The sequence below is a fragment of the Trichosurus vulpecula genome, chromosome 5 (genome assembly GCF_011100635.1).
Source record: "Trichosurus vulpecula isolate mTriVul1 chromosome 5, mTriVul1.pri, whole genome shotgun sequence".
In the NCBI taxonomy this organism is placed as follows: domain Eukaryota; kingdom Metazoa; phylum Chordata; class Mammalia; order Diprotodontia; family Phalangeridae; genus Trichosurus; species Trichosurus vulpecula.
The window spans coordinates 62,303,321-62,328,908 of NC_050577.1; the positions used below are offsets into that span (position 1 = coordinate 62,303,321).

Below are 25,588 nucleotides of genomic sequence, written 5' to 3' on the forward strand. Positions count from 1 at the left end.
TGGATTTTCTTTTCCCCTTTCATTAAGTTAACTTTGCTGTAGGAGTTTCAGTCACTGACAAATATTTCTCCACAGAAAACCTATTTTTCAGCACAGGTTAAACAAAATGTTCCAGGAAAAGAAAATGGTCGATTTCATTTGATTTTGCTTCTTCAAAGTTTAAGGCTTATTTATATATGGAGCTTCACAGAACCACAGATTCTGATGAGTGGGAAGGATCCCCAAAGGCTTTCCAGTCCAACCACATTTGTAAATTCATCTGCGGAGGAGAGAAGCCCAGTTGGAACAGAGGGGGCAGAGGCTTTACCTTGGGAGTCATCAACTGCTTTATTGTATAAAGCCTTGCTCACGTCTGGAGTGGAGTTTTAGCACTAGGAGACACAATGTGCACTTCCTTCCCCTATCCAAATAAACAGTTTATTGACAGCAATGAAGGACAAAGACTGTTATAGACCAAAAAAAAGCATTTTTGTAAATTTCTAAAAAGCATAAACATAGTGGCCACAATGAAGAAAAGCTATTCAAATGATGTCCAGGTACCACATCTTAACTTCAGGGTTTCTCTCTTTGCAGTCTCCTAGCATGGGAAACCATGGCAGGCTAAAAAAAATGAAACAGGTATGATGCCAGATTAAGAATCTAATCACAGTATCCATTCATTTAAATACATAAAATACAGATTTGTACAATTATATTACAGTGGTGTTAACTTCTTCCATTGAGGGTAACAAAACTATGTAAACTCAGTACAAAGCAATGGGGATGATGCAGCCTTTGGCTCCTGGAGATACTGTGATTTCAGCCTGTTCGGTGTTTCTCTGAAGTAAACCCTGCTCATACCATTCCCAGTTGCAGTCTGAACACCACTGATGTTAACATTACTGGAAGAGGCATCCTGCCAGGCTGGGGTTTGTTTTCGTTCTAAGTAATCATGGGAGGGTGTGATTTTTTTCCCTCTGAAAATGCCTACAAAAAAAAAATCATCTCATGACTTAAACAAAGAGTTTTAAAGGCACAGCTTCAACACAGTGTATGAGTTAATAACATACTCTAAGCAAACCTAATTCTTTTTGGCTTGGCGCCTTTCAGAGGATGTAGGGAAGCTGGTAGAAACATGATCAATGTTGAAAAATTTTTAACATGATTAAATGCAATCAGCACAGTTTTAGGCAATGAATTTGTACAACCAGATCTGGGATAAACACTTGGAAAAAAAAACCACTGAGTTGATAAAAGAACATTTGGAGAGGAAACAAAAACAAAATGGCCTTTTTTTAGTTTATTGTAAAAGACTTATCTACCGTGGACTTGGAAGAAGTAGCCATTCTGGTACATTGCTGCATGATACACCTCAAGAAATGCAAACATTGCTTCATCTATGCTGCAAAATAACTTTACATGTAAACTTCAAAAAATCACATACTGTACATAAAATTTTAGATTCAAAAGTATCCCTGTTTTCCTAATAATGTAAACAGTAAAATTGAAGGTTTCCATGAAAGGGATAATTTATAACAAAATACCACTGCTTAAACAGTGGTCAAAAACAGAAGCATTTTAAAATTTTAGATTTGTTTTCCTTCTGTAGCAGGAGAATTGAGATTTCTATTACTTTGCTCATCCCCTCAAGTTGGAAGATGATACTATTGCCCAAAACTATGCAGTTTTTCCCCCCAAAAGCTATTTTCCCCCATGTAGCATTAATTCCTATGTTGCAATACAAGAGTGTAACAATGGAGAAGCTCCAGGCAATAAAAGAGAATAAGCATTTTTTCCTTGACATAATTTACTGAGGTGAAAATGTAACTGACAGAGTAACTTACGACATCAGCCTCCCCTTAGAAGAGAGAAAGAAAACTCCTTGACGCTGGAAGTTCTGACATGGTGTACTTGAGACAAACCAGTGCAAAGGCGAAGACGGGGGAAGCTAACCCGCCGTCTGGTGCCAAGGGGTTAATGTTACAGTTATTAAGGAGTGCGCCAGCGTGCGGAATAGAAGTGTAACATTCGCGGTATGTTTTTTTAAAATCATCATCATCATCATTATTATTATTATCATTATTATTATGAATACTGTCTCATGTCTTTCAACTCAAAAAATAAACCGATCCACAGTTTACAGTTTGATGCCAACATGGCTGGTATGACATGCATCTGATTCTTCCCTCCCCCCACTTGTTCATTCATTCATTCACTCCACCACAGCTAGCTGTATCAGAGAGTCGCTAATGCAACCTGCTCTGAGTAAAGCTAATCTATTTTAATTAATTAATTATATTTTAATTTTTTTTTAATGCACACACACAAAAAAAGTCAGAAGTAGCTAGAGCTATGCTGGGAAATATCAGGTAGCTGTTAGAGCAAATCGCCCCCTAGTCCACCATCTTGGCCTGAGGAGGTAAACGTGAGGAGGCTTGCTTTTCTGCAAGAAGAGCATGTCACTGAGTTCCATTTCCTTTTTTTCTTTTTTCCTTAACTGAAGCCAGCTCTGCTGTGTTCCCTGTCTGTCCATCCCCTGGGCAATATGGGAGGTTACGTCAAAATGTGGCCGATAAAGTCCAAGAAGCGCTTTGAATACTGTTCAGGGTTCACGGTTGAGATCTCTGCACCAGCCTGTGCCAATTTAAAAGAAAAAAAATAAAGACGGGGAAATGGATACTGCTATGATTCTTTCAATTTCTAAATCAAACAAACAAAAAACCAAACCCACACTACTCAATGGCTCCTTCCAACTGTAGTCATACCTGATTGCAAACTCAGCTGCCATATCTACTCAGTCCTCCACTTTACTGTCCCATTTATTAATATATTAGCAGGAGGGGTTTTAATAACCAAGGTCTTTCTAGTGATGATGGAAAACAATGGACAGTAATGTGATTTTTCGTAACTTGGGAAAAAGAAATCAGCTACATTTGGATTAAATCTAAGTGTAGTGTATTGAGGAGAATGGACACTGCCAAACATCTGGCAGAATAACACTTCAGCCAGATGATTGCATAAGGACTGCCTTAATTGTCCATGGCTCTTTTAGCATATGAGTGGCTTAAGTGGCTGAGTCCTTTACAATAGGGACAGACAATAGGCGCAGCAGCAGATTTAAAGACCAGCTGGCCTAATGAAGCCAGTTAGAACACATTCTGGGGGTAGCTCCAGATCAGTTTCTCTCTTTTGAGCTTTTCTTCCTCAAATTTCTCATAGCATTTTGCTCAGATCTTTCACACACACACACACACTCTCTCTCTCTCTCTCTCTCTCTCTCTCTCTCTCTCTCTCTCTCTCTCTCACTCACACATACTCTCTCTGGGTGTCTCTGTCTCTCTCTACAATTCCTTGAAAGAAGGGCCTGGGTTGTTGCCCAGAGCAGTGATTTGCTAAAAAGCAGATGCTTAATATGGCCTGGTAGAAATGAATTCCTAACTATCATATTTGCTCCTTCTCTCTCTAGGCTAACCCCATCAGAACCAGAGGGGGCTGGATTTCCTTAGGAGCAGGCCATCAGGGAGGAGAGGGGATGCATTCGCCACTGCCCTTCTCAAGCTGTGCCTAGAGCCAGGGGATCAGTCAGGGGGTCTCTATTTTTAGGTCCATAGCACTGCTAATCAGTTGTCAAGCAACTACTGGCGAGCTCATTAATTTCCTGACTGTAAAGGGTAACTCAGGCTTTGAGTGAGTCACCAAATGATATTTTTAGTCACCTATATTGACTGAGTAACCTGTTATTTCTCATGTCTGGCTTAATATGCAAGGCTTTACCTCAGAAGTTCAAGGATTAAGACAAAGGGTAGAAGTTCCCAATAGAGCTAAAAACCAATGGTGCCATTAAATTCTATGTCTTGCAAAATGCAAATTTTTTAGGCTACATTATATAACATACATAACATTATATCACATGGCAGCAGAATGGAAAAGGCGCTGGATCTCAGGTCAAAGGATCTGGTTTCAAAGCCTCACTCTGATGGTCACTCCCTGTGTGATTTCGAGAAGTCATTCAACTTTTCTGGGCCTCAGTTTCCTCCACTGTTACATGAAGGGTTTGGACGAGATGGCCTCTGAAGTCCCCTCCACCTTCAGCTAGATGATTTTACGACCTAGGCTTGAATTCTCTTGCAGCCGCATATTATCTCTGTGACAATGGGTGAGTAACAGTCTCTTGGGGACTCAGTTTCCCAATATGTATAATGAAGGGGTTGGACTGGATGATGTGTAGGGCTCCTTCTAGTTCTAAATTTTTGATTCTCTGATAGAGCTGAACGGATGGTTGACTGGGGAGAAAAAAATGGAATATATGTCATAAGAACTCTATTGGAAACTAGAAGTGATGAATGAGGTTTAGAACGCACTTGCTATTAAAAATTTACAAGGAGAGTCCTCTACGCTCATAAGGAATTTAAAATGCATTTCTTTGGGGTGAGTGATTTCCTAGTCAGCTCCTTCCCTACGTAATGGGCACACAATAAATATTTGTTGAATGAACGGATGGATGGATGGATGGATGAATGAAAGGATTACCTTGGTGAAAAGAATACTGACTTAGGATGATTCTGTTTTGGGAATGCCAGTCTGTTCTCTCAGGGAAGGAATTAGGATCTTTAGTATTTGATGGTTCTGGCTGATCTGGCTGGATCCTCATACTCTATTGGGAAAGCACCTCTTTTTATAGCCCAGGGATTCTTAATTTTTTGTGTGTCATGGACTACTTGGGCAGTCTGCTGAAACCAATGCTCCCTTTCTCAGAATCAACAAATAAAATGAAATACATAGGATTGCAAAGGAAATAAATTATGTCAAAATATAGTTATCCAAATTAAAAAAAAAAAACAACCAACAAACCAAGTTTACAGACTCCACGTAAAACACCCCTGTTCATTGTGGGTGTTGCTGCACTTAAGTTCATCTGTATGGGTTGGGCTGTGTGGCTTTTTAGTTCACTCACAGTGCCAAAAAAGGGGTCCTATAATGCAAGCATCATTCAACAGCTGTCAAATTATGAAGAAGAATTTCATCACACAGGAACCTGTTGGCCTAGCACTTTAAAAGGCTCCATTACAATGAAATTCCTTGAAAAGTATACTGCCACATGTTGGCACAGTCTTGGGCAGGGAATATCATAATTAAGAAAGCAATAGCATCTTAATTCTGAACATTTAATATTAGAATTCTTAACACATCCTCAGCACTTTTCATTTTTAAAGCATTTTCCCAATAGGAGTTAATGTATTCATATAATGCACATACCTATTAATAGACCTAGTCTGCAGAGTGAACAATGTAAGGCAGGGACTTTAAGTGACTTGCCAAAAGGGGATATTAGACCTGGGATTAGAAACTGGTACTTGTAGGTTCATAATATGGTGCTGAGAATGTGAGGCCTTACTGGCAATCAATATCACCACATTGCTTTACATCTCCATAAAAGGAACGTGGAGGAGATCACCTTTTACCAAGGTATAAGCAATTCTATGAGATCAGAAGAGACGGAAAAGAAAAAAAAAAGAGACTTACACCATGCTTAACAGTTTTTGCGGCATGGGCAGCTTTCTTTTTTGCATCATAATGAGTAAGAATGTCAATAATAGCCATAAAATAGACCTCTTTCCTAGGTGCATCTGAAAAAGAATGACAACAAAATGGTAGCAAGAACTATTATCACGTGAGCTTTAAGCAATATCCCTTCCATAGTACAGAGCAGGCAATGAAGAGCAGAGCTTCTCATAAAAGAGCAGAATTTTTCAGGGGGAAAATGGCAGGAAAAAAAGATTGGTTGAGAGGAACAGACAGTAAAGTGGCACATAAAGCATCTTAACAGAATAGGAACATCGGAAGGGATCAGAAAACAGAGGTTCTAGCCTTTAAAAAAAAGTTTAAACTACCACTATAAATAATGTATATATTTTTAATTTCCAAAAATACACATGTGTACACATACATGTATGTGTATATGTGCTTGCATAAACATGTACTTGTACACACACATGTGTGTACATTTATAGCCTAAGAAGAAGTCCAAATTCCCAAAACTGTCCCAAATGCCTAATACTGTCTCTAAATAAACTACATCAGTGATAAAAATTTAAAGTCTCTCAAATAAGTGTTGAGTAGTTATGCTTTTTAGAATCTGCATACCATCAAGGGATTCATTCTAGTTTATCAACAATCTCACAGAAATAATATTATAAAAGAGGAGACAAGGGAACCAGCCTAGATGATGCCTATTTTCAATTCATCGTCTCAAATGAAATTGTTTCACTAATGAACAAAAGGAGTATTTGGCCACACACAGTTTTCTGTTACTAAAGCAACTTGACAAACAGAATCAAAACAAAGCCAACTTCCTTTGATATGTCCGTTTGGATGTGGTTTTTACAACAATTTGAGCAAAAGAAGACACTTTACTTTTGCCGCACTTCGCAAAAAACTTCTGATTTGTTTCGTGTAATTTAAGTGAAGTTAAAATGATAATTTTTCAAAAAATAAATGAATCAAGCTAGATCACGATTTTATATTTTATCTGAAAGACTCCTAGAAGAGATCCCACTCAGGCACCATTGTAACGACCAATAATATGCTATGGACAAGAATCACACAGGATAGGAAGGAATGAATGGAGCACAATCTGCATTGTGGGAGGGAAAAACCCACAGCCAGTGAGAGCACAGATCCATTTGTGTATGTAATGTTAGATATATTGCCTCTGAGGTAGTAAACAGAATCATCTTAGTAACAGTTGGCAAACTTATCAAGCTTTCGAGATTGGGAAGTAAGGAAGATCACAGTCAGCTGGAAAAGCTGGAATTAGCCAAGATGGAATCCACCAATATGCTGGATTCATTACCACTATCCTAAAGAAAAGTGCATTGGGATCCTATAAAAAAAATCACCTAAAATATGGACATTTGCCACAACAGAGTCTTTCAACTCTTTCAATACTCATATGAAGGAAAGAGAATCTGCTACTAAGTTATGCATAGCAGCCTTGGGTCTTCCAAGGAGAAAAGTTCTCATCAGAACTGACTACATCCTCATTGTCTGTGGGATAAGGTGGGAAGCATCCTAGAATCCCATGGTACTGGCAGCATAAATCTGCCCAATAAGCAAGCTGTGGTATCATTCTATTTCCAGATTTCACAATATCCAAAAAATTCAACCTGTTAAATTAAAAAATCTGGGATTATAGATACTCTCAGCATTCCCATGAACTGAAATCACCTTGTTCAGATCTCTGAAGAATATGATAAAGTGTGTAATTCATATTTGTTTAGTCAATTTCTGGATTTTTTTTAGATTACCATGCAAAAATCACATTTCATATGCAAAGAAACAAATAGTTTTAGGAACTCAGCTTACTTTCATGGCATTTTATCCCATAGACATCGATGTTTGGATCAAATTCCCCAGGAGCCAAAGGCGGTGAGCTGTTGAGTGTATTTCCTGGACTGTCTGGAGGAGTTCCAATAGGGTGGGTCCCATCGCTTTCCCCTTCCTCTTCACCATCATTTTCCTCACACTCTACCTCTTCCTGTTCTGCTCTCTCAACATCATGGATTCCAACCAGCAAGCTATAGTCCATGAGCTTGAGCTGGGCAAGAAACTAGAAGGAGTGAAAGGCGATGTTACGCCATTGTGAGTTACCCAAGTATGAACAAAAAGGGCTTTTAAAAACTTAAAAAATCAAGACTGAAAAACAAAACAAAACAAAACCCAATAGCTGAGGAAAAACTACTTTAAAGAGGGTGGGAGTAGGTGAGAATACAGCAGTTCCTGAGGCAAAATGAGTGTTTCCCTAGAAGGTGGTGAGTAGCCTCTGAACATGTTTTGATTTATGAGAGCTCTTAGCTTCTGAGGTTGTCTCACTGGCCAAGAATGTTGCCTCACACTTCCGGCTGGCTCAGAGCTGGTGTTTTTTCCTCCAAAATGAAAACCTGGGCACTGCAATGTATACATTTGTCACATGTAGGCTGGATTACAACAATGCCCAGAAGGCCAGGCTGCCACAGAAGAAACATTAAGAGATGCGATTTTTTCCCCCTTATGAGATTTTTTTCCCCTCCTTCTTCTTAGTGAAGAATTACTAATGGCAACTGAACTTGGACCTCCCAAGTAGCTTGGGCCAGGAGTCTCTTGATATGGCTTGCACCATTTACACTTGAAACTACTTTTAATCGCAATCGCAAACCCCAGTGAGGACAGATCCTTATGCTGTTGGTTAAGATCCTCCCCCACATACTCCCTGCAAATAAGTAAAAGCCCAAATGTCCTAAATTATAGTGCAAACATGTGGTTTTAAGCAGTTATTCTGATGGTTTCCCTTCAGATTTGAAAGTGGTTTGCTTCTTCTGAGGACTGCAGCTCTACCATACCCCTTCTTTCCCTCCCAGTCCAATCCTCATCCAGCAATCTGACAAAGGCCAAGTGTGGTGAACGGAGGGAAATGGAAGTGACTTTGGAGAAAGAGATCCAAGTCTGGCCATGTAGTTCCTCACTATTTAATTCATCCGGATTTGCTGGAATTACATTACTTGTTCTGGTAGATGTACTTGGTCTTAGGCATAGGTTGATAATTCTAAAAAATAACACAGAACAACGAAGGTACAGCTGCCTACCTGCTGGTTGAAGGTGAACATCTAGGCTACATCACTCAAGCCTCTGTTCTATCCTCTGGTGGCTGGCTGCTTACGGGTTCCAACTCAGGTTCTGACCATTATGCACATGGCCCTACACGGGACTTGACCCAGACCTTGAAGAACTGACTGTTCACCCCATTAGGCTGACACACAATAGCTGACTGTCCTCAGGTTTCTACTGTTAGAAGTTGAAAAATAAAATTGACTTTCTTAGTAAAGGTACAGGGATGAGCTTTCAAGGCTTGGGACTCTGGGAGAAAGCTAAGAGGAGAGAAGGAATGAACAGCCTTTTATTTCTTGGGTGTTTTTTGGTTTTTGTATTGTTTTTTTTTTTGGAATTCCCTGAATACTGAGGAAGCTCAGCCTTGGAACTGAAAGCAAGACCCACCTTATAATCTAAAGATGATAAAAGCTAATAATATGAGTTAACATTTATTCAGCGCTGTAAAATTTGCAAAGGGCTTCCATGTGTTATCTCATTTGATCCTCAAAACAACTCTGGGAGGTGGGCGCTGTTATTACCCTCATTTTACAGAGAAGGAAACTAAAAATACAAGAGGTTAAGGCAGGATTTGCCCTCATCTTCCTGACTTCAAGTGAGGTGCTCTAACCACTCCCACCTAACCTAGTAGCCTAACTTAAGAAGGTTAGGAGAGGAACTCAAAGGCCATATCGATTCTCATCTTCTTTCCTCACTCTTAGAAGGGAGAACAGATCCCACAAATTGTTCCCTAGAAACCCTCTCCTCTTCTCTCCTCTCTTAATTCTTATTTTAGCTTCTATTTAATACTTTTGCCCTTCAACCATGAAATCCCACATTATCATTTTAAATGCTTTTGGGAGGAGGGAAAGAAATAGAATACACAAATTTTATAAAAGTGATTAATTGAAACCAAGTGGAAGTCTATTTTTTAACAGATAAAAGCATTTGTCTATTACCAAGAATGAAGAGCATTTAACATGATGACACAGATAAAGCATATTCAAGCAAAGACCACACAAATTTAATTTGTCCGATTTCTTTCTCCTAAGAAGAGGTGAAGTTGGCTTCTCTTCCCTTCATCTTTTCTAGGCTACCATATTAGCAAATTAAGCAGCTGCGTGGTACAGTGGATAAAGTGTTGGATCTGGAGTTAAAAATCTGGCCTTAGACACTTACTAGCTGTGTGACTTAAGTAACTTAACCCTGTTTGCCTCAGTTTCCTCATCTGTAGAATGAGCTGGAGAAGGAAATGGCAAACCAGTATCTCTGCCATGAAAACCCCAAATGGAGGCGTGAAGAGTCAGATGTGACTGAGAATGACTGAACAACAACATTTGCAGAATTACAAGAAGTAACACATTCAGTTCTATATTTATGCTCTGATGACCTCCTTCTCCCTTACCCAATATTTTTACTGGCTGATTTATTTATTCCTAAGATAATAAAATTAGAACTGAGAGGGATCTTGGAGATCACTCAGTACAATCCTCTCATTTCACAAATGAAGAATCTGAGGTTAAGTGATGTGTCCAAGGTCACAGTGAGAAAAAGTAGCAAAGCTAGGATTTGAACCCAGTTTATCTGATTCACTCTTGAATGAAATGGGGGGTGGGGGTGGGAAGGGAAGAGAATAAGTATGTATATACCATCTGCTATGTGTCAGGCAGTGAGGAGACTCAGTGGATAGAAAATTGGCCCTGGAGTCAGGAGGACCTGAATTCAAATACTGCCTCAGACACTTACTAGCTGTGTGACTCTAGGCAAGCCACTTAACCTCATTTGCCTTAATCCACTGGAGAAGCAAATGGCAAATCACCCCAGTATCTTTGCCAAGAAAACCTCACATATACAGCATTGGTATCTATGGTCTACAGGGTCAGGAAGAGTCAGACACAGCTGAACAGCCACATGCCAGGCACTGTGCCAAGCACTCTATAACTAGCATCTCATTTCATTCTCACAACTAGCCTGGAAGGTAGGGGCTACGATGAACCACATTTTACAGATGGGGAAACTAAGGCAGGGCTTAAGTGACTTGCCCAGGGTCACACAGCTGGGAAGTTATCTGAGGTCATATTTGAATTCACATCTTCCTGACTCCAGGCCCAGTGCTCGATCCACTTTGCTACATACCCACCTAGAAATCTTAAGAGCATTTCCCCTGTGGGATCAATTTAGGAATACATATATTTGTGTTGTACTGTGCTGGACTTGGGAGTCAGGTAAACCTGATGCTCGCTGGCTGTGGGAAAGTCAATCTTTCTACATGCCTTAAATCAGACATGTCCATCATTCAGGGAAGTACAACAGAACGAGATTAAAATGTAAATTGGGAAATATTTAACAAAATAAATAAAACACAACAGAACAGAGATAATGTGAACACGTGGCTTTTCTAAGTCAATATGTGGCCCATGGAGATCCTTATGTAGGGTGTAATGGGTCCCACTTCAATTGGGTTTTGATACCACTGCCCAGAGTGACAGGATTCATTCTTGTCCCCACTGATGAAATCATAGGTCCTTCATGGATCTTCTGCACATATCTATGTGGACTGCCTTGTCCAAGATGGAGCAGGCACAGAGACCCAGCTAGATGAAAAATCTGGAGCTGGGTCTAAACAAAGCTAAAATATCCCCCTGAAAAGTAGAAAATTAATTATCATCCTAATCCTCATCATCACTGCCATTTACTTAGTACTTGAAGGTTAACAAAGTGCTTTACATACATTATCTCATTCAATGATTACAACAACCCATGTGAGTAGATCATGCGAGCACTATAATTAACTACACTGATGGAGGCATAATGTCCATAATGAAGGGGAGGTGATAGTGTCTTTGTACTCTGCCATGTTCTGACTATGTCTAAAGTCTTGCCTATTAAGGGAAGGCCATTTTAGAATGGCACAATCTTGAGCAAGCCTAGTGGAAGACCAGATGGAGAGGGGACCTGAAACTATGTCATGTAAGAACTGGTTGAATGAACTATTTACCAGGGACATGATTGCTGCCTCTAGGTATGTGAAGGGCTGTCATGTGGAAAAAGCACTACGCTTGTTTTGCTTGTGGGGATTACACTTGTTTTGCCAGAGGGCAGAACTAAGTGTAAATGAACACAAGGAACACTTAATAACTATTTATTGAAGTTTCAGAGACTAAGATTTCAGATCAATATAACTTTTTATCAACCAAAACTGTCCAAAACCGGGATGGATGAACTTGGTAGGTATGTGCTCTCCAATACTAGAGATCTTCAAATGGCGGCTGCAGGACAGCTGGTTGGGGATGTAGAGGTAGATCCCCTGGCAGAGGGGATTCCTGGTTAGGCTTGAGTTGGGCTAGATAACTTCTTATATTCCTTCCAATTCTATGATGCCTTGATTTTATAATATGATGAGGAATCAGGTTCAGAGAAACTTGCCCAAGATCACACTGCTCATCAGTGGCAGATGAGGAACTTGAACCCAATTATTCCAAGGTTCTTAACCTGGGGTCTGTGAATTTAAGTTTTTAAGGAATGTTTTGATAACTGTTATTTTAATGTAATTGGTTTCCTTGGTAATCCTATCTACTGTAATTTATACATTTAAAAACATTATTCTGAGAAGAGGTCCACAGGTTTTACCAGACTACCCAAGGGGTACAAGATCCCCACCCTCAAAAAGGGTTAAGAACCTTCAGTCTACAGTAAAGGCAGAATCATGAAGTGGAGAGAACACTGGGTTTGAAGACAGAGACCAAATCGGTCCAAATTCTAAATTACTTGTATAATACTGGAGAGATAATTTGACCTCCATGGGCCTCAGTAAACCTGCAAAATGTAAAAGAGCAGGAGACAAGCTGGCTTCTAGCTTTAAATCACAGAACTGCTTTCACCTTGCTATGAACCGCTGAGTCTATACAATGCTAAATAGTGGCACCTCTCTCAAAGTCGCCTTAAAGGGAGAGAGGGCATTTTAGCATCTGCTCTGTCCAGAAGACAATAGCTGCCTGTCTTCTCTCCATCTTAGTTTCCCATCTGTAAAATGGAGGTAATAACAGCGCCTGCTTGCAGGACTGCTGTGAGGGTTAAATGAGATAATATATGCGACATGTTTTGTCAACCACAGAGTTCTAGGTAAATACTGGCTATTACTGTTATTATTACTCATTCCTGGCCCCACCTTGCCTCCAGCCCCTTTCAGGGCAATATGTCTGGGACTGGGCTCAAACAAAGACAGTGGTACCATGGTGGTGGTATGTCCTATGTCTGGACCCCCAACTGGGGACATTTACCACTACCTGGTGCTAGGAACAGAAAAAATCTGTCACTACTTTAGTAACATGTGTCTGGAAGTTTCATTCCCCGCTTTCAGGCCTGTGCTTGGACCACTTCTGGACAGCCTCTTTTGGCAAGAAAATGTAACCTAATTAATAAAAGTGTAGTTACCTCCTAGGCACATCCACTAAACCACTAAAGGAATGAAAAACACTTTTGGTGGAGGAGAAAAAGTAATGGATTTCATGTTAGAAGACCTGGATTCAGATCATGCCATAATCACTTACTACCTATGTAACGTTTCCTTCCCTGTAAAATGAGGGGGTGAAACTGGATGATATTATAATTATTAGTTCTTTGAGGTCCCTTCTGGCTCTTTCTCTGGTGCCCCACGACTCACTTCGGATATCAGCAGGATAGGTAGAAAATCCAGTATTTCCTTGTTCTCAACAGGGTAAAACATGGCATTTTTTCCAATATGGTCATAAGGAAAACAGCAATAAAACATGCCAGTGTAAACATGAGAGCTGTTTTTTACCCAGCATTTGGATAGAAATGATAATAACTCCCATTTACATCTATCACTTTAAGGTTCTGAGAAGGGCTTTCCTTCAAATAATCCTCCCTCGGTCACTCATCGCCTTGGGGCAATCACTTAACCTACCTGGGGCTCAGCCTCCTCCTCTGTCAAATGAGAAGCTTGGTCTAGGTGGCTTCTAGGTTTACTTCCAGCTAGTCCCTATTTACCCTCTAATTCAGGGGTATTTAACCGTTTGGTGTGGTGTGGACCCCTCTGGAGATATCTATGAGCCCAAGAAAAAGTGAGGGAGATAGTGAGACCCTGAGAAATTAATGACTTGTTCAGGGCCACACAGCTAAGAAGTGTCTGAAGCAGGAAGGGATTCGGGGTCTCCTGACTCCAAAGGAGGCTCTAATGTTACAACAAACATCTACATTTAAAACGTTAAACCAAAGGTATAGGAAGAAGAACATAGCCAAGGGGGTTGGTTGGCTTGATAGCTCTTTTCCTGTCAACTTAAAAAAAGAAAGCAAAACCCTTTCTGGATCTCATTAAAATGAATATGCTGTTAGTAAATTGAAGATTTCGGTTAAAACTTTGGTATCCCCAAACCACAGCACATTGAAAGCTTAAGTTTAGGGAGCTTACAAGGGGACAAGGAAGAAAGGCAGGACAAAGGCAGCTTATAAGAGCTGCTGGGAGGCTGATTCGGCCCAGTGGAGCTCTGCTTCTAGCCAGGGATGTCTAATAAAATCTAACTGTTTTTCAGTTGACCCCTTGAAGTAATGGCCTCGACTTTATGGCATCTTTTTGTTTGTTTGTTTTTAAAGACACACTAGTTTGGGGTTGTTGTTTTCTTTCAGAATTTTCTAGTCTCCTTTTCTCCCTCTTCATCTTCTTAACAATTATTTGTCAAGCCTTTCCTTCTTACTATCCCGCCTAGTCCCCATTTACCCTCTGATTCAGGGGTATTTAACCTTCTGATGTGTTGTGGAATCCTTTGGGAATCTGGTGAAGTTTATACATTCTTCAGAATAGGGTTCTCAAATGCATAAAATAAAATACATAGAATTACAAAGGAAACCAGTTTTATTGAAATGTGCTTATTAAAATATGAAAAAAAGCTTAAGGACCCCTACTCTAATTCCTTTTAATCCCAAATCTCTTAGAAGGTCCAGTCCTAAAGATCACAGTTGAACCCCAGAAGGGCCTATTTGAGGAGACTGTTGCCAAGGTCATGAGCAGAGAAGTACAAGGCAGGAGAGCAGCTGAAGGGTTACCTTTTAGAAGAGACTTAATTTGAAAGTTTATTTACTGATTTATAATATGTTGCTTAGTGCTGCCTTCCTGGAAGCACATCTGGGGTCTGGAATGAAAGTGGCAATCAATCTGATTGAGATTTGCTAAAAATTAAAATAATCATCCTTTAGAAAATTTACCTGAAAAAATGAGATTCGACTGTGACCTCCTCAGCCCCTCCAATACCTGAGTCTTTCCTACACAGGTCCACCCACTCCAGTTTTCACTGTGCAGTTTCTCCTTTTATACTACAGGTTTTTGTTTTTTTTTTTAAATTTAATGTCTAGGCTTTCTTCATTTGCTTTTTAAAGGCTGTCTAATTACACATTTAGCACAGAGCCTTGTACATAGTGGATATTTAATACATACCTAATACATGTTAGTATAATTTATTTACTCTTAAAATGGAGTAAAAGTTATCATTGAGCTAATTTCAAATATTATTACTTTTTACCTGACTGTTATATCTTTTTCTAGGGCAGAGATTCTTAACCTTTTCTGAGTCATGGATCACTTTGGAAACAGTCTGGTAAAGCCTATGGACTCCTTCTAAGAAAAATGCTTTTAACAGTACAAAATAAAATATAGAGGATTACAAAGGAAACTAAATTTTAGTGAAATATAGTATGTATGTATGTATGTATGTATATTTTAAAGTTCATGGCCCCTAGTATAAGAACTCCTCCTTCTTATATGAACCTTCACTTCTGACCCCTCATTATCAGGACTGAATGACAGACTCTTTCACTCTAATTGTCTGCATACAAATTTAATGTTTCTGCCCTATGAATTTCAAAACCCAGTAGATGCTTTGTCCTTTAGGATGTTTTTGATGGAACTCTTTATAAACCTGGCCTTAATTTTTTAACAATAATATAGTAGTCATATTTTGTATTAAAAATACCCAACTCAACCAACCAAATACAGAGCTAGATCCTGTTGAAAGTATCAAAAGATACTCATGAAATTAAACTACAAATTTATTCTAACAGAGGGGATGAACAGCATTAGAGAAAAAGCACTGGTCTTGTCAGAAGTCTTGGGTTTCAATCCTTATTCTGATATTTGCTAGCCCAGTGACCTTGGTCAAGTCCTTGTCTCTCTGGGCTTCAGTTTCCTTAATCTGTAAAATGGGGATAATACCTACACTCATTTATCTCGTGGGGTTTTGCCTAGGATCAAAAGAGATGATGGATGTAAAGTACTTTGTAAGCCTTAAAGTTCTTTATAAATACAAAAGGATATTATTGTTACTATCTTTGTTACTGTTGTTGGTACAATTTCATTTGGCAAGAAACTCATGTGGGAGATCCAGAAATTTGCCATTAAACCCAACCAAAAAAAGATCACTTTATCCCCAAAGTTCTTAGTTTTCTGCTGATTATGGCAATATAATGAGATAACGTATGTGAAACTTTTTTATTAAACAATAAATGGCATATGACTAATAGGTTATTTGTACAGAGCTTTTAAGGTTTTCAAAGCACTTGATCCTCACAATCTTGTGAGTAGAAGGTATTATTAACCCGCATTTTACAGATAAGGAAACTGAAGGCAAGGGAGGTTATGTCCAGAGGATAAAGCTAAACTGGTCAATGTTGGAAGTGGTCTTTGAATCAGGCCTTCCTGGCTCTCGGCCCATTCTGCCCTTTGTCTACCATGCCTTGCTGCCTCTCTTAGGGAAAGTTGGTCATCATAGTGGAACACAAGTATTTGAAAATGACACATAATCGGATAGACATAGTTGATAATAAGCCATTGAAAACATGAAGATTGATTTCCACTAAAGAGAGGCTGAGAAAACATATAGCACTGAGTTTTTTAAGTAAACACATTTGCCCTTTGCCAATAACTGACAACTAAAAGTCTTTAGCAGCAAGGTGGCCCAGTGGGGAGAGAGCACTGGGCCTGGAGAAAGGAAGACCCGAGGTCTAATTCTACCTCAGTCACTTAGCTCAGTGACCCTGAACTAGTCGTCGGTTAACCTCTTTGGCCTCTGTGAAATGGGGATAATAATAGCGCTTATAATAACAGCACTTCCCAGGGTTGTTCTGAGGATCCAATGAGATCATGTTTGTAAAGCACTTTGTAAACCTTAAAGTGCTATATACATGTTAGCTAATATTATTCAACAAAATTCATCCAAAGTAACTATTCAAACTATTTCAAGGATATAAACAAAATAACATGAAAAATAATTATGCTCTAAGTGTATTTATAAACCTCTATTAATCAATACTTATGAAATTATTAATCATTCAATACTTATGAAATGACCATCTCTATATGGATATATTATGAGGTGCTGGGATGATAGGGAGGTAATTGGGAGAAAGCAAATAACTCTTTGCCTCAGTGTCCTTTTCTGTAAAATGAGTTAGAGAAGGAAAAGGCCAATCATTCCAGTATCTTTGCTGAGAAAACCCCAAATGTGGTCACGAAGAGTTGGATACACTGAACAACAACAAATACCAGGCACTGCTCCTGGCTTTGTGGAGTTTAAAGTCTAATATACCAAGGCCTTGTGCCTTTCCAAGTGAATCGCTTGACTTTTTCTTTAGGGCTTAAAAGAATCGGGCTTTATTATTTCTTGGTTTGTTTGCTTAGAGGAGGTGTGTGTATATGTATACACATATGAAGATATGTATGCATATAGACATACACACATACATATACATATGTGTGTGCATATAACTATCTCTCTGTCTTAAGAAATGGAATGTAAGCTACCTACCTCTTAGACCTTCAAAAGCAGAGCCTAATTTAGACTTACCTACCTCTAAGTACAACTATGCTTTCTGGTCTAAGAAAGATTATTTCAGAACCAAAGATTATTCCAAAAAGTTGTTTAATAAGAGAATATGTAAACTCAGCTGAGGACAACTTGGCATAATGATCATCTCAATTGGAACTCTCTCTGAATTATCTTGGAACACATCAAAATAGAAGAAAATGCATGCTCTGAACAATGTCCCAGTTTACTTCTTAAATATTTTCCACCTGTTTTTCAAAAGGGAGTAGAAAAGAGAAGCTACGATATCCACCACCTCCCCAACCAACAAAATGATACAGAAGTAAACAAAACACTTCTGAGTTTTCTTGAAAATAAGGAAGGTTTTGAAAGAGGATTCTTCAAATATGTATTAATTGCCAGATGTAGTAGGGACGTGTCGGGAGTAGGGCTAAAGAAGAGAAAAGGTCAGAGGGAAAAAAAAGCAAACCAAAAACCAAAAAACTAACCCCAACTCTCTTTGGAAAGAGGTTTCTGCCTTAACACAGACATTTTCTCTCTCAGTTCGGCAGTCTGAAGGTTTGCCATGTCTACTAAGCACTCAAATAAAAGCAGACAGAAAGAAAAAAGACCCCATTTTGATATGCTGCTTCCTTCTTGGCCTCCCTTTTCCCTGCTTTCCAAAATGTCCTTTGTTTTCCTCTGCAGATTTCTCTCAGGCAGCTCACATGGACTCACATGAAAAATGTACTTGAGGCTGGCCTGGACCATTTGAGGAACTGAGTATATTGGAATTAAGGGAACAGAATATATACCAAGGCCATTTAAATGCCAAATTTACAGTACTTGGCTGAGCAAACAAAACAAAACAAAGGCAGAATTGATTCAAAGAAGTAGCCAATCATTTCCTTTTGAAACAATTGTTTGACTGAACTCAATTTCCCTTATTCAACCACACACACTGGTTTCTGTGAGTACAGCTAGCCTGACTTACCCTCAATACGGGGATTCATAATCTGGGTTCTGTGAACTTCAATGTTTTTCACTAACTGTAGTTCAATAAAATCGGTTTCCTTTATATTTGTATGTACTTTATTTTGTGTGTTTAAAAACATTATTCCAGTAAAGTAACCGCAGCCTTCATCAGATTGCCTACCCTGACTTACTAGGTGGCCATGCTCCTAAAATAATAAATAATATATAGGCAAATGAGGGTAGAGAATAGTGCCCTGATAAATCTCCTTAACTTAGAAAAGGCAATTTATAGGATCTTGGATCCAGAGCTTAGAAGCCCTCTGGTTTAACATTTTCATTTTACAGATGAGAAAACTGAGACCAAAGTAGATGCTGAAGTCATGCAGGTACTAAGTGTCAGAGGGGAGATTTGAACCCAGGTCCTCTGATGCTATTAGTTTCTAACTGTTGTTGGTTATCTAATTTCAAGAGCACAAAAGCAGCAGCACATTTCATTTTCCATGAAGTTGCAAAACATACAGTTCTGGTAAAGGTTTAGTCAGACTTTTGTCCCAGAGAGTTAAAAAGATCTTTCAGAGTTCAGCAATGTTCCTGCAAATAAAATTAAGCCACCTACAAGGCTGATTCCTCTTACCTCCACATCCTTTTTAAGTTTCTCAAGAAACATCTTTTTGTTGTTGTCATCGATATATATTTTTTGGCCATCGTTGATGAAATCATTGTCCTTTAAAGTTGGCAGTTCTTTGGCCTAAGACAAAGAAGCAAAAATATGGGTCAGGGGCTTTTAAAAAAAAATGCATTCCTCCTTGATTCGATTCCACAGAAAAATTAAGCTTATCCTGCTAACAGCAGAACACAAAGGTAGCAAAGTGTCTTGGAGACCGCAAGGGGGCACCAGTGAGCTACAAGGACTGGAAGTATAACCTCTTGGAATGGAGGACGGGCCCCACTACATAATGAACATCATGGAAATATTCCCTCCTCTTTGTTAACTTTTTCATAGAAATGGAGCTGATTGTTGTCCTAGGTTCCTTTCCAGTTGCCAGGGTAGCCTTCTAGCTGGAGGACCGCGAGGACATCTGGAATCATCACATTTTCTTATTGGCACCGAAGCAGCGCCCCAGAAATGTTCTATTACCTCACTCCCTTCTCGCTGGGTACATCTCACAAACATGTTTCTATGTGCAAGAAATGAGTAACAGCTACAACAAACTCATCCACGAGCATTACTGCCTGGTGCCAAAAATCAGCTGCCTGAGTCAGAGCCAACATGCACAGTTTGGGATGATTTATACAACTCTTACAGGTCTTGGTAGAACTCACCCAGAAGGCAATTTTAATTCGATTTGGACAGTGTTCGAGAAAACGGCATCTTTTGAAAGATGGAAACATTTCAAGATGGCAGAAGTCCAGCCCCACAAATAAATAAGGGATTCAGAATGCAATTCGATTCCACTCAAGCAAACTAATGCATGGCTAAGGATGACTGTCATAACCTGCTTGGAAAAGTGAGGCTAACGGTGAGTAGAATAATTAATGATGAGCACATGCACATATATGAAAGCATTGTGCAACAGTCCTATCTTTTAAAACACCTGTTTGGAGTATTCCATTTCACTGAATGTAACAAGCATTCCAGGGGAGTGAAACAGCAAAATAAATAAATAAATTAAAATTCAAACAACTTAGCTGGCCATCGCCTGTTCCCTTTAGTTGGAAGGAATCCAACTCAGTACACTGTCGGTGACCTTGGATAGTATTGTTAAGGAACCCTTGAACATTGTTCTTTTTTCAGACACATAAATTGAAGGAAAACAATTGCTCCTGAAAAGATTTCCTTCTCCAAGAAAGTGACATCAAATTTAAAAATAAATAAATAAAAACACTTAAAGGGACAAAAGAAAACTCACTGGATGGATTCACTAAATCATTTCCCTAAATCCTGGGCTGCTAATTAAAAAAAATACACTTCTGACTTTTGGTAAACCCTACTAATTGGGTTTAAATTTACTGAGGAGAAAAGTCTGAAATGGTATTATATTCTTGATTATATTAAAGATCTTGCCAAAATAATTATCCTTGCAAAGCCAGGGACATTCAAAGATGGACAACAGGGAGATTTTGATGAAAAAAAAAACCCAACATAGACCTGCTTCTGCAACACATTTATGCAGTGTCAGAGACACAGCAAAGAAAGAGAAATGGGGAGATACTGGAAGCACAGAGCGTGAAGGTGGGCCAGGCCAACTTAACCTCTAAAATTTGGCCATGAATACTTGTAAAACTATGTAGAGAAGATAAACATAATTTAAACAGTCAGAGAATGACTAAGCTCACAGTGGTTAAGAGCCAAGTTTACAAAAAAAATGAATTTTGTGGTTTTTTTTTTTTTAAAGAACTGCAAACAGTGAATGATTCACCTTTAGTTTTTCAGTTTCCTCCTCCATAAAGTACTTGAACAAGAAAACTCCCTCCCTGGTCTAAATCAACAGTGAAGATTTACAATGAATGGAGTGCAGCATTTGAAATTTAAGGAAAGCAACCAGAGAGGATCCAAAAGATGACAAACAAAAAATTAAAAATGAGAATAAACTCATTAGAAAGCCCACAAGCTATGTTTACAAACACATGGCCACTCAGAAAGAGGAATGAAGTGAGGTCATTCTTAGTCCAGATAATTTAGACACTTTTGTTCAAGTGATTCTTGGGGAAGGGAAGAGGGGGAAAGGGGCAGGTGGGACTTGAATTATTGGGAAAATTGCTGCAATTTTCCCTTTTATGTTGTCTACATAAGAAAATATGCCACTGAGTAGGGAAAGTGGTAGGATCTGGTTTTTGGTCAGCTAAAGAAACCTGGAAATATGAATGCTGGGATGTAGGGAAGACAGACGGCAAGTTACAAATTAGATCTGTGCTTGCAATACAATTAACTCAAATTCATAAAGATTAAACCAATGCCATTTGGGGCGCTAGACCAGCAGAAGTACTTCATGCAAGAGGGAGAAACAACAAACACACATCAAGGAAGACACAAATTATGTACAAAGTAAATACAGGGCAAATTCAGGGTATCCTTAGGCTTCTAAGATTTGGCAGCTAGGTGAGAAACTCTAGGATTAGGAGAACTGAAATGTAACATGCTTACATTTCTTTTTTTTTTGGAGGGGGGAAGGCAAGGCAATTGGGGTTAAGTGATTTGCCCAAGGTCACACAGTTAGTAAGTGTGTCAATGTCTGAGTATAGTTCTATGGAGAAGACAATACTAGAAGAATTGGTGATCTCATCAGTGAGGGCACTCCCTCCATGCCTTAGTAGTTGATCACCATTAATTGCTGGAGCTAGAAATAAACCCACATGGTCATCAGCTTTCTGGTCATAGGCTTCTCCAAACTCAGGTAGACTGGGTCATCATATGAAAGACAGAGAGTTCATTGCCAGGTAGATACTCAAAATCTTTACAACTTGGTAGGACCCAGCAGACCTTGTGATCAACTGGCAAAGCGATTAATAATCCAAGGGCACCTGCGTGCCATGATAAGGCATTAATGTAGGACTTTACTGGAAGAGAAAAAAAAATAGGATCTGGAAAATGGGTTGATCTGTTCCTTGGAAGAGACAAGCAAAAAAGGAGACGAAAACTCTTCTTCCTCTCCCTCCCTCTTGCATGGCATGTGCTATTCCAGGGCCACAGCTCAGGCTGTTGCTTTTTCCCTTCGAGGTTTCAGGAACTTCATGGTGCAGTGGGAAGAACAATGAGTTTGGGGTCAGCAGATCTGGGTTCAAATTCTGATTCTGTCACATTCTACTCTTTGAATCCTTTTGATCTTGGGCAGGCTCAACTTTTCTGGGCCTTGATTTTCTCCCTTTCAGCTCTAAAATCCCATATTTCCTCTATAGGAGAATGAAGGAAGCAACCAAGCATAATTCTTAGTGTATCGGATAAATGCCCCTCGGGGTGTGTACTTTGGCCTAAGCAATATGCTTGGTTGATTCCTTCATCCTGTACTCCACAGACTGTACGTGTCCTGAAGAGAGACCACAGCACTGAAGGAACAAAAAGCATCACCACCAATCCCTGGGCATATTTTCAATTTAATTATGCACATATTAATATTACAAGTGATGAGGAAGGTTGCTTGAATTTAATCATTTGGAGTAAGATTAGATGCTGTGGGAAGCCTTGGGCTCTTTAAGCTAAGGTCTTTCCCAGGTCTCAGTTTGTCTGAGGCAACTCCCATTCCGTGATTGAGGCCAGGTAAGAAATGAGGCAAAGGGTTGAGAGAGATACAGAAACGTTTTCAAGTACCAAAGAAGGCCATTGTTCATAGCATATGGGAAACAGGGAGAATGGGTTTGTGTGATGGAAGGAGTACTGGACTACTAAGTTCAAATCACACCTTCAACACTAACTAGCTGTGTGACTGCGACAGTCATTACAGCCCCCTTAAGCCCTAGTTTCTTTTTCTGTAAACTGTGGTGGTGGCAACAGCACCAACACCAACACCTGTAGTGCTCCTCCTCCATCCTTTCTGCCTGCCTCCTTCCCTTCCCGCCATGTCCAGGGGCTGCCAGAAGGACTGATGAGATATTTATGAGAGGTGTTTTGCAAACTTGGAAGCACTGTATGTCTTGTCATTATTAAACTGAAAACCACATGACACTGTCGATTGTAGCTTAAGGAGAATCGCAGATGCATGTGATGGGAACAGAAGTGAACATAGATGTGGCTTCCTGAGAAAACTGGATATGGGATTCAAACCGTCTCAGGGCCTGAAGAGAACTAATGAGGATGATTTAAAGAGAGGTAAAAATGTTTTCGGGCACAGCCAGACACTGAATGGTTACTTTTCTGAGCTCAAGAGCAGATATAAATTATCCAGAGGACCGGGCTTGGGGTAGAACAGGACACACACACATACACACACACACACACACACACACACACACACACACACTTTCAAAGGAACAGCTGTGAAATTTATTGCTCTCATTTCTGAAATGACCATGCGGCTCTGTGGGCTGAGTCAGCAAAGCAGGGCCTGTAGATGGAAGGCAGTTGCCAAGCGAAAGTCATGGAATCCATTGAGTGGGCTGTTTCCAGAAAAGAGACAGGAGAACCCCACAGTCTGTCTATTCGAAATGGGTGTAAAGTAATAAGATGAAAGAAACTGTGCATTAAAATGTGCCCTTCCTTCCTATATTGAGTATACTAATTATCGTTGTCATTTTACTGCCTATATGCGGAAAAATTACTACCACTGAAATTATTAATAGATTTTAAAAGTGGGAAAAAAGATAACAGATGTGTTTAGTTATAGGAACCAGCTTATTTGGGATTTAAAGAAAATAAAATTTTAAAACTTCAAATTACTATTAGTTGGCATGTATTACCTAAACACCTATTTGCATTGAATTTATGCTGCATGTTTTAAGGTTCAGTTTAGAATAAAGAGAAAGATCAATAGGAAATTATAAAGGGATCCAAATTTGGAGAGGCTAGTGCCTTCAGTAACTTTTGGATAAGCCCCAAATATTTTAAAATAGCATAATTCTCACTATAAAATGAGAATATTCCAATTGCATAAGTGCAAAACAGTTTATCATTGAAAAGCATCAGAAAATCCCAACGTACCAGCATTCTACTAAATTAATAATTGACTTTGTTTTGAATTTTCACTATTTTAATCTTGTGCTGAAGAATGCAAAAGGACTAGTAGGAAAAAAAATCAGTTTGAAAATATATAAGGATGTGCTTGTGACATGCATATAACCCTAGAATGCAAGGCCCAGTTGGCCTGCAGTTGGGAAGGGAACCTAAATGGAAAATGAGCCTCATTCCTGTCACACTCAAGTGTTTAATGCAAACAAGATTTTGCCACCAGAAGGTTTCAATGCAAAGGATAATACATATCATGATGCATTGTGATTAAAGGACTCAGATTTCAGAAAGAAATGAATTTTTGTTCCATGTGTTCACTTGGCAACCCATTTCTGAAAAGTCTCATTGTAAGCCACGATGTCAAAGATCACTGGTTAGTGTCCCTTTGATGGGCTGTTATTGTGACAGATTGAGCTGCATGCACAACATATAAAATATGTGTTAATTATTGTCTGATGTTAGGTATGGCTCATGTTCCCGATCTAAGTGTTTTTCCAAGCTCACGCAAATGAAAATAAACTTATAAAAGAGGATAAATCAAATGTGAAATTGGAATGCAGCCATTCAGAAGACTTGCCAAGAGTCTTTATAAAAATCAGAATCTGCTGCACTTAAAATATAATGTGGAATTATTCACATAATGGAGCACATTTAGGTAACTTATTCTGGACCTGGTACAAAGAGGATCTGATTTAACAGCGTCATACACATAGGGGCTATTGGAAGGCAGTATGGATTGCTAAAGGTTTACAATAATGAGCTCCAAAAAAAAAATCCCAGCCACAAGCCTAATTCATAAAGTGGGAAACTGGCAAAGCAGGAGAAAGTTCATACTGAAGCACTAGGGATAACAGGTGTTTCCCCAAAGAAAATGCTCATGACACCCTCCTTTCACAATAGAAGCAAAGCATGCCTAAACAGGCAAAATGATGACTTGGGCAACAGCCCGACAGTTCACTGATTCATCCTAATTTTCACAAAAGAATAAGTGCATGTCCTTTGTCGACTGGCATCGGGGACCCAGAGCCTCTTAATTCAGGTCTTTCCTAAGTCTCTTCAGGTACAACTATAGAAATAACGTAAACCCCCTCCTAAATGTTGGTTCCAACATGATATCATTGAGAAACACAAAACAGCTGAGAGCTTCCTGTAATCTTACAACTTGCTATAGTTACATCTGGTGGAACTATATGTTAGCTCCTTGTCATCCCTAATTAATCTAACTATGAGGGGCAGTATGGCATGGTAGGCCGATGCTAGGCTTGGAGTCCAGCAGAGCTGGCTTTGACTCCTGCTTCAAACACTTACTCAGAGTGTCACCTTGGGTGAGTTGCTTCATTTACCCCAATAATAAAAATGGGGATAATAATTTATGGGGCTATTGCTGAGATAATGTATGTAAAGTACTTTGCAAAACTTAAAGCACTATAGAAATGTCAGTTATGGGGATTAATGTTTACAATTAATAGCCTTCCATGCCAACACTGTCAGGCTTTTAAGGAGATGACTGCCTCATTCTAAGAGGTAACATCACTGTTTG

At 39.3% G+C, this 25,588-nt stretch overlaps 1 protein-coding gene across 1 annotated transcript in view; it reads right to left on the bottom strand.

The window, feature by feature from the left end:
- Positions 1-308: 308 nt before the first annotated feature.
- PIP4K2A (phosphatidylinositol-5-phosphate 4-kinase type 2 alpha) overlaps positions 309-25,588 on the bottom strand; it is a 204,576-nt gene continuing 179,296 nt past the window's right edge. Inside the window, exons 7-10 of the mRNA XM_036761152.1 lie at positions 19,024-19,137; positions 7,345-7,588; positions 5,503-5,606; positions 309-2,613 (exon numbers count right to left, since the gene is read on the bottom strand). Of these exons, the coding sequence (XP_036617047.1) occupies positions 2,533-2,613; positions 5,503-5,606; positions 7,345-7,588; positions 19,024-19,137 (543 nt within the window). The 3' untranslated portion in view covers positions 309-2,532. The remainder of the gene's footprint in view (positions 2,614-5,502; positions 5,607-7,344; positions 7,589-19,023; positions 19,138-25,588) is intronic.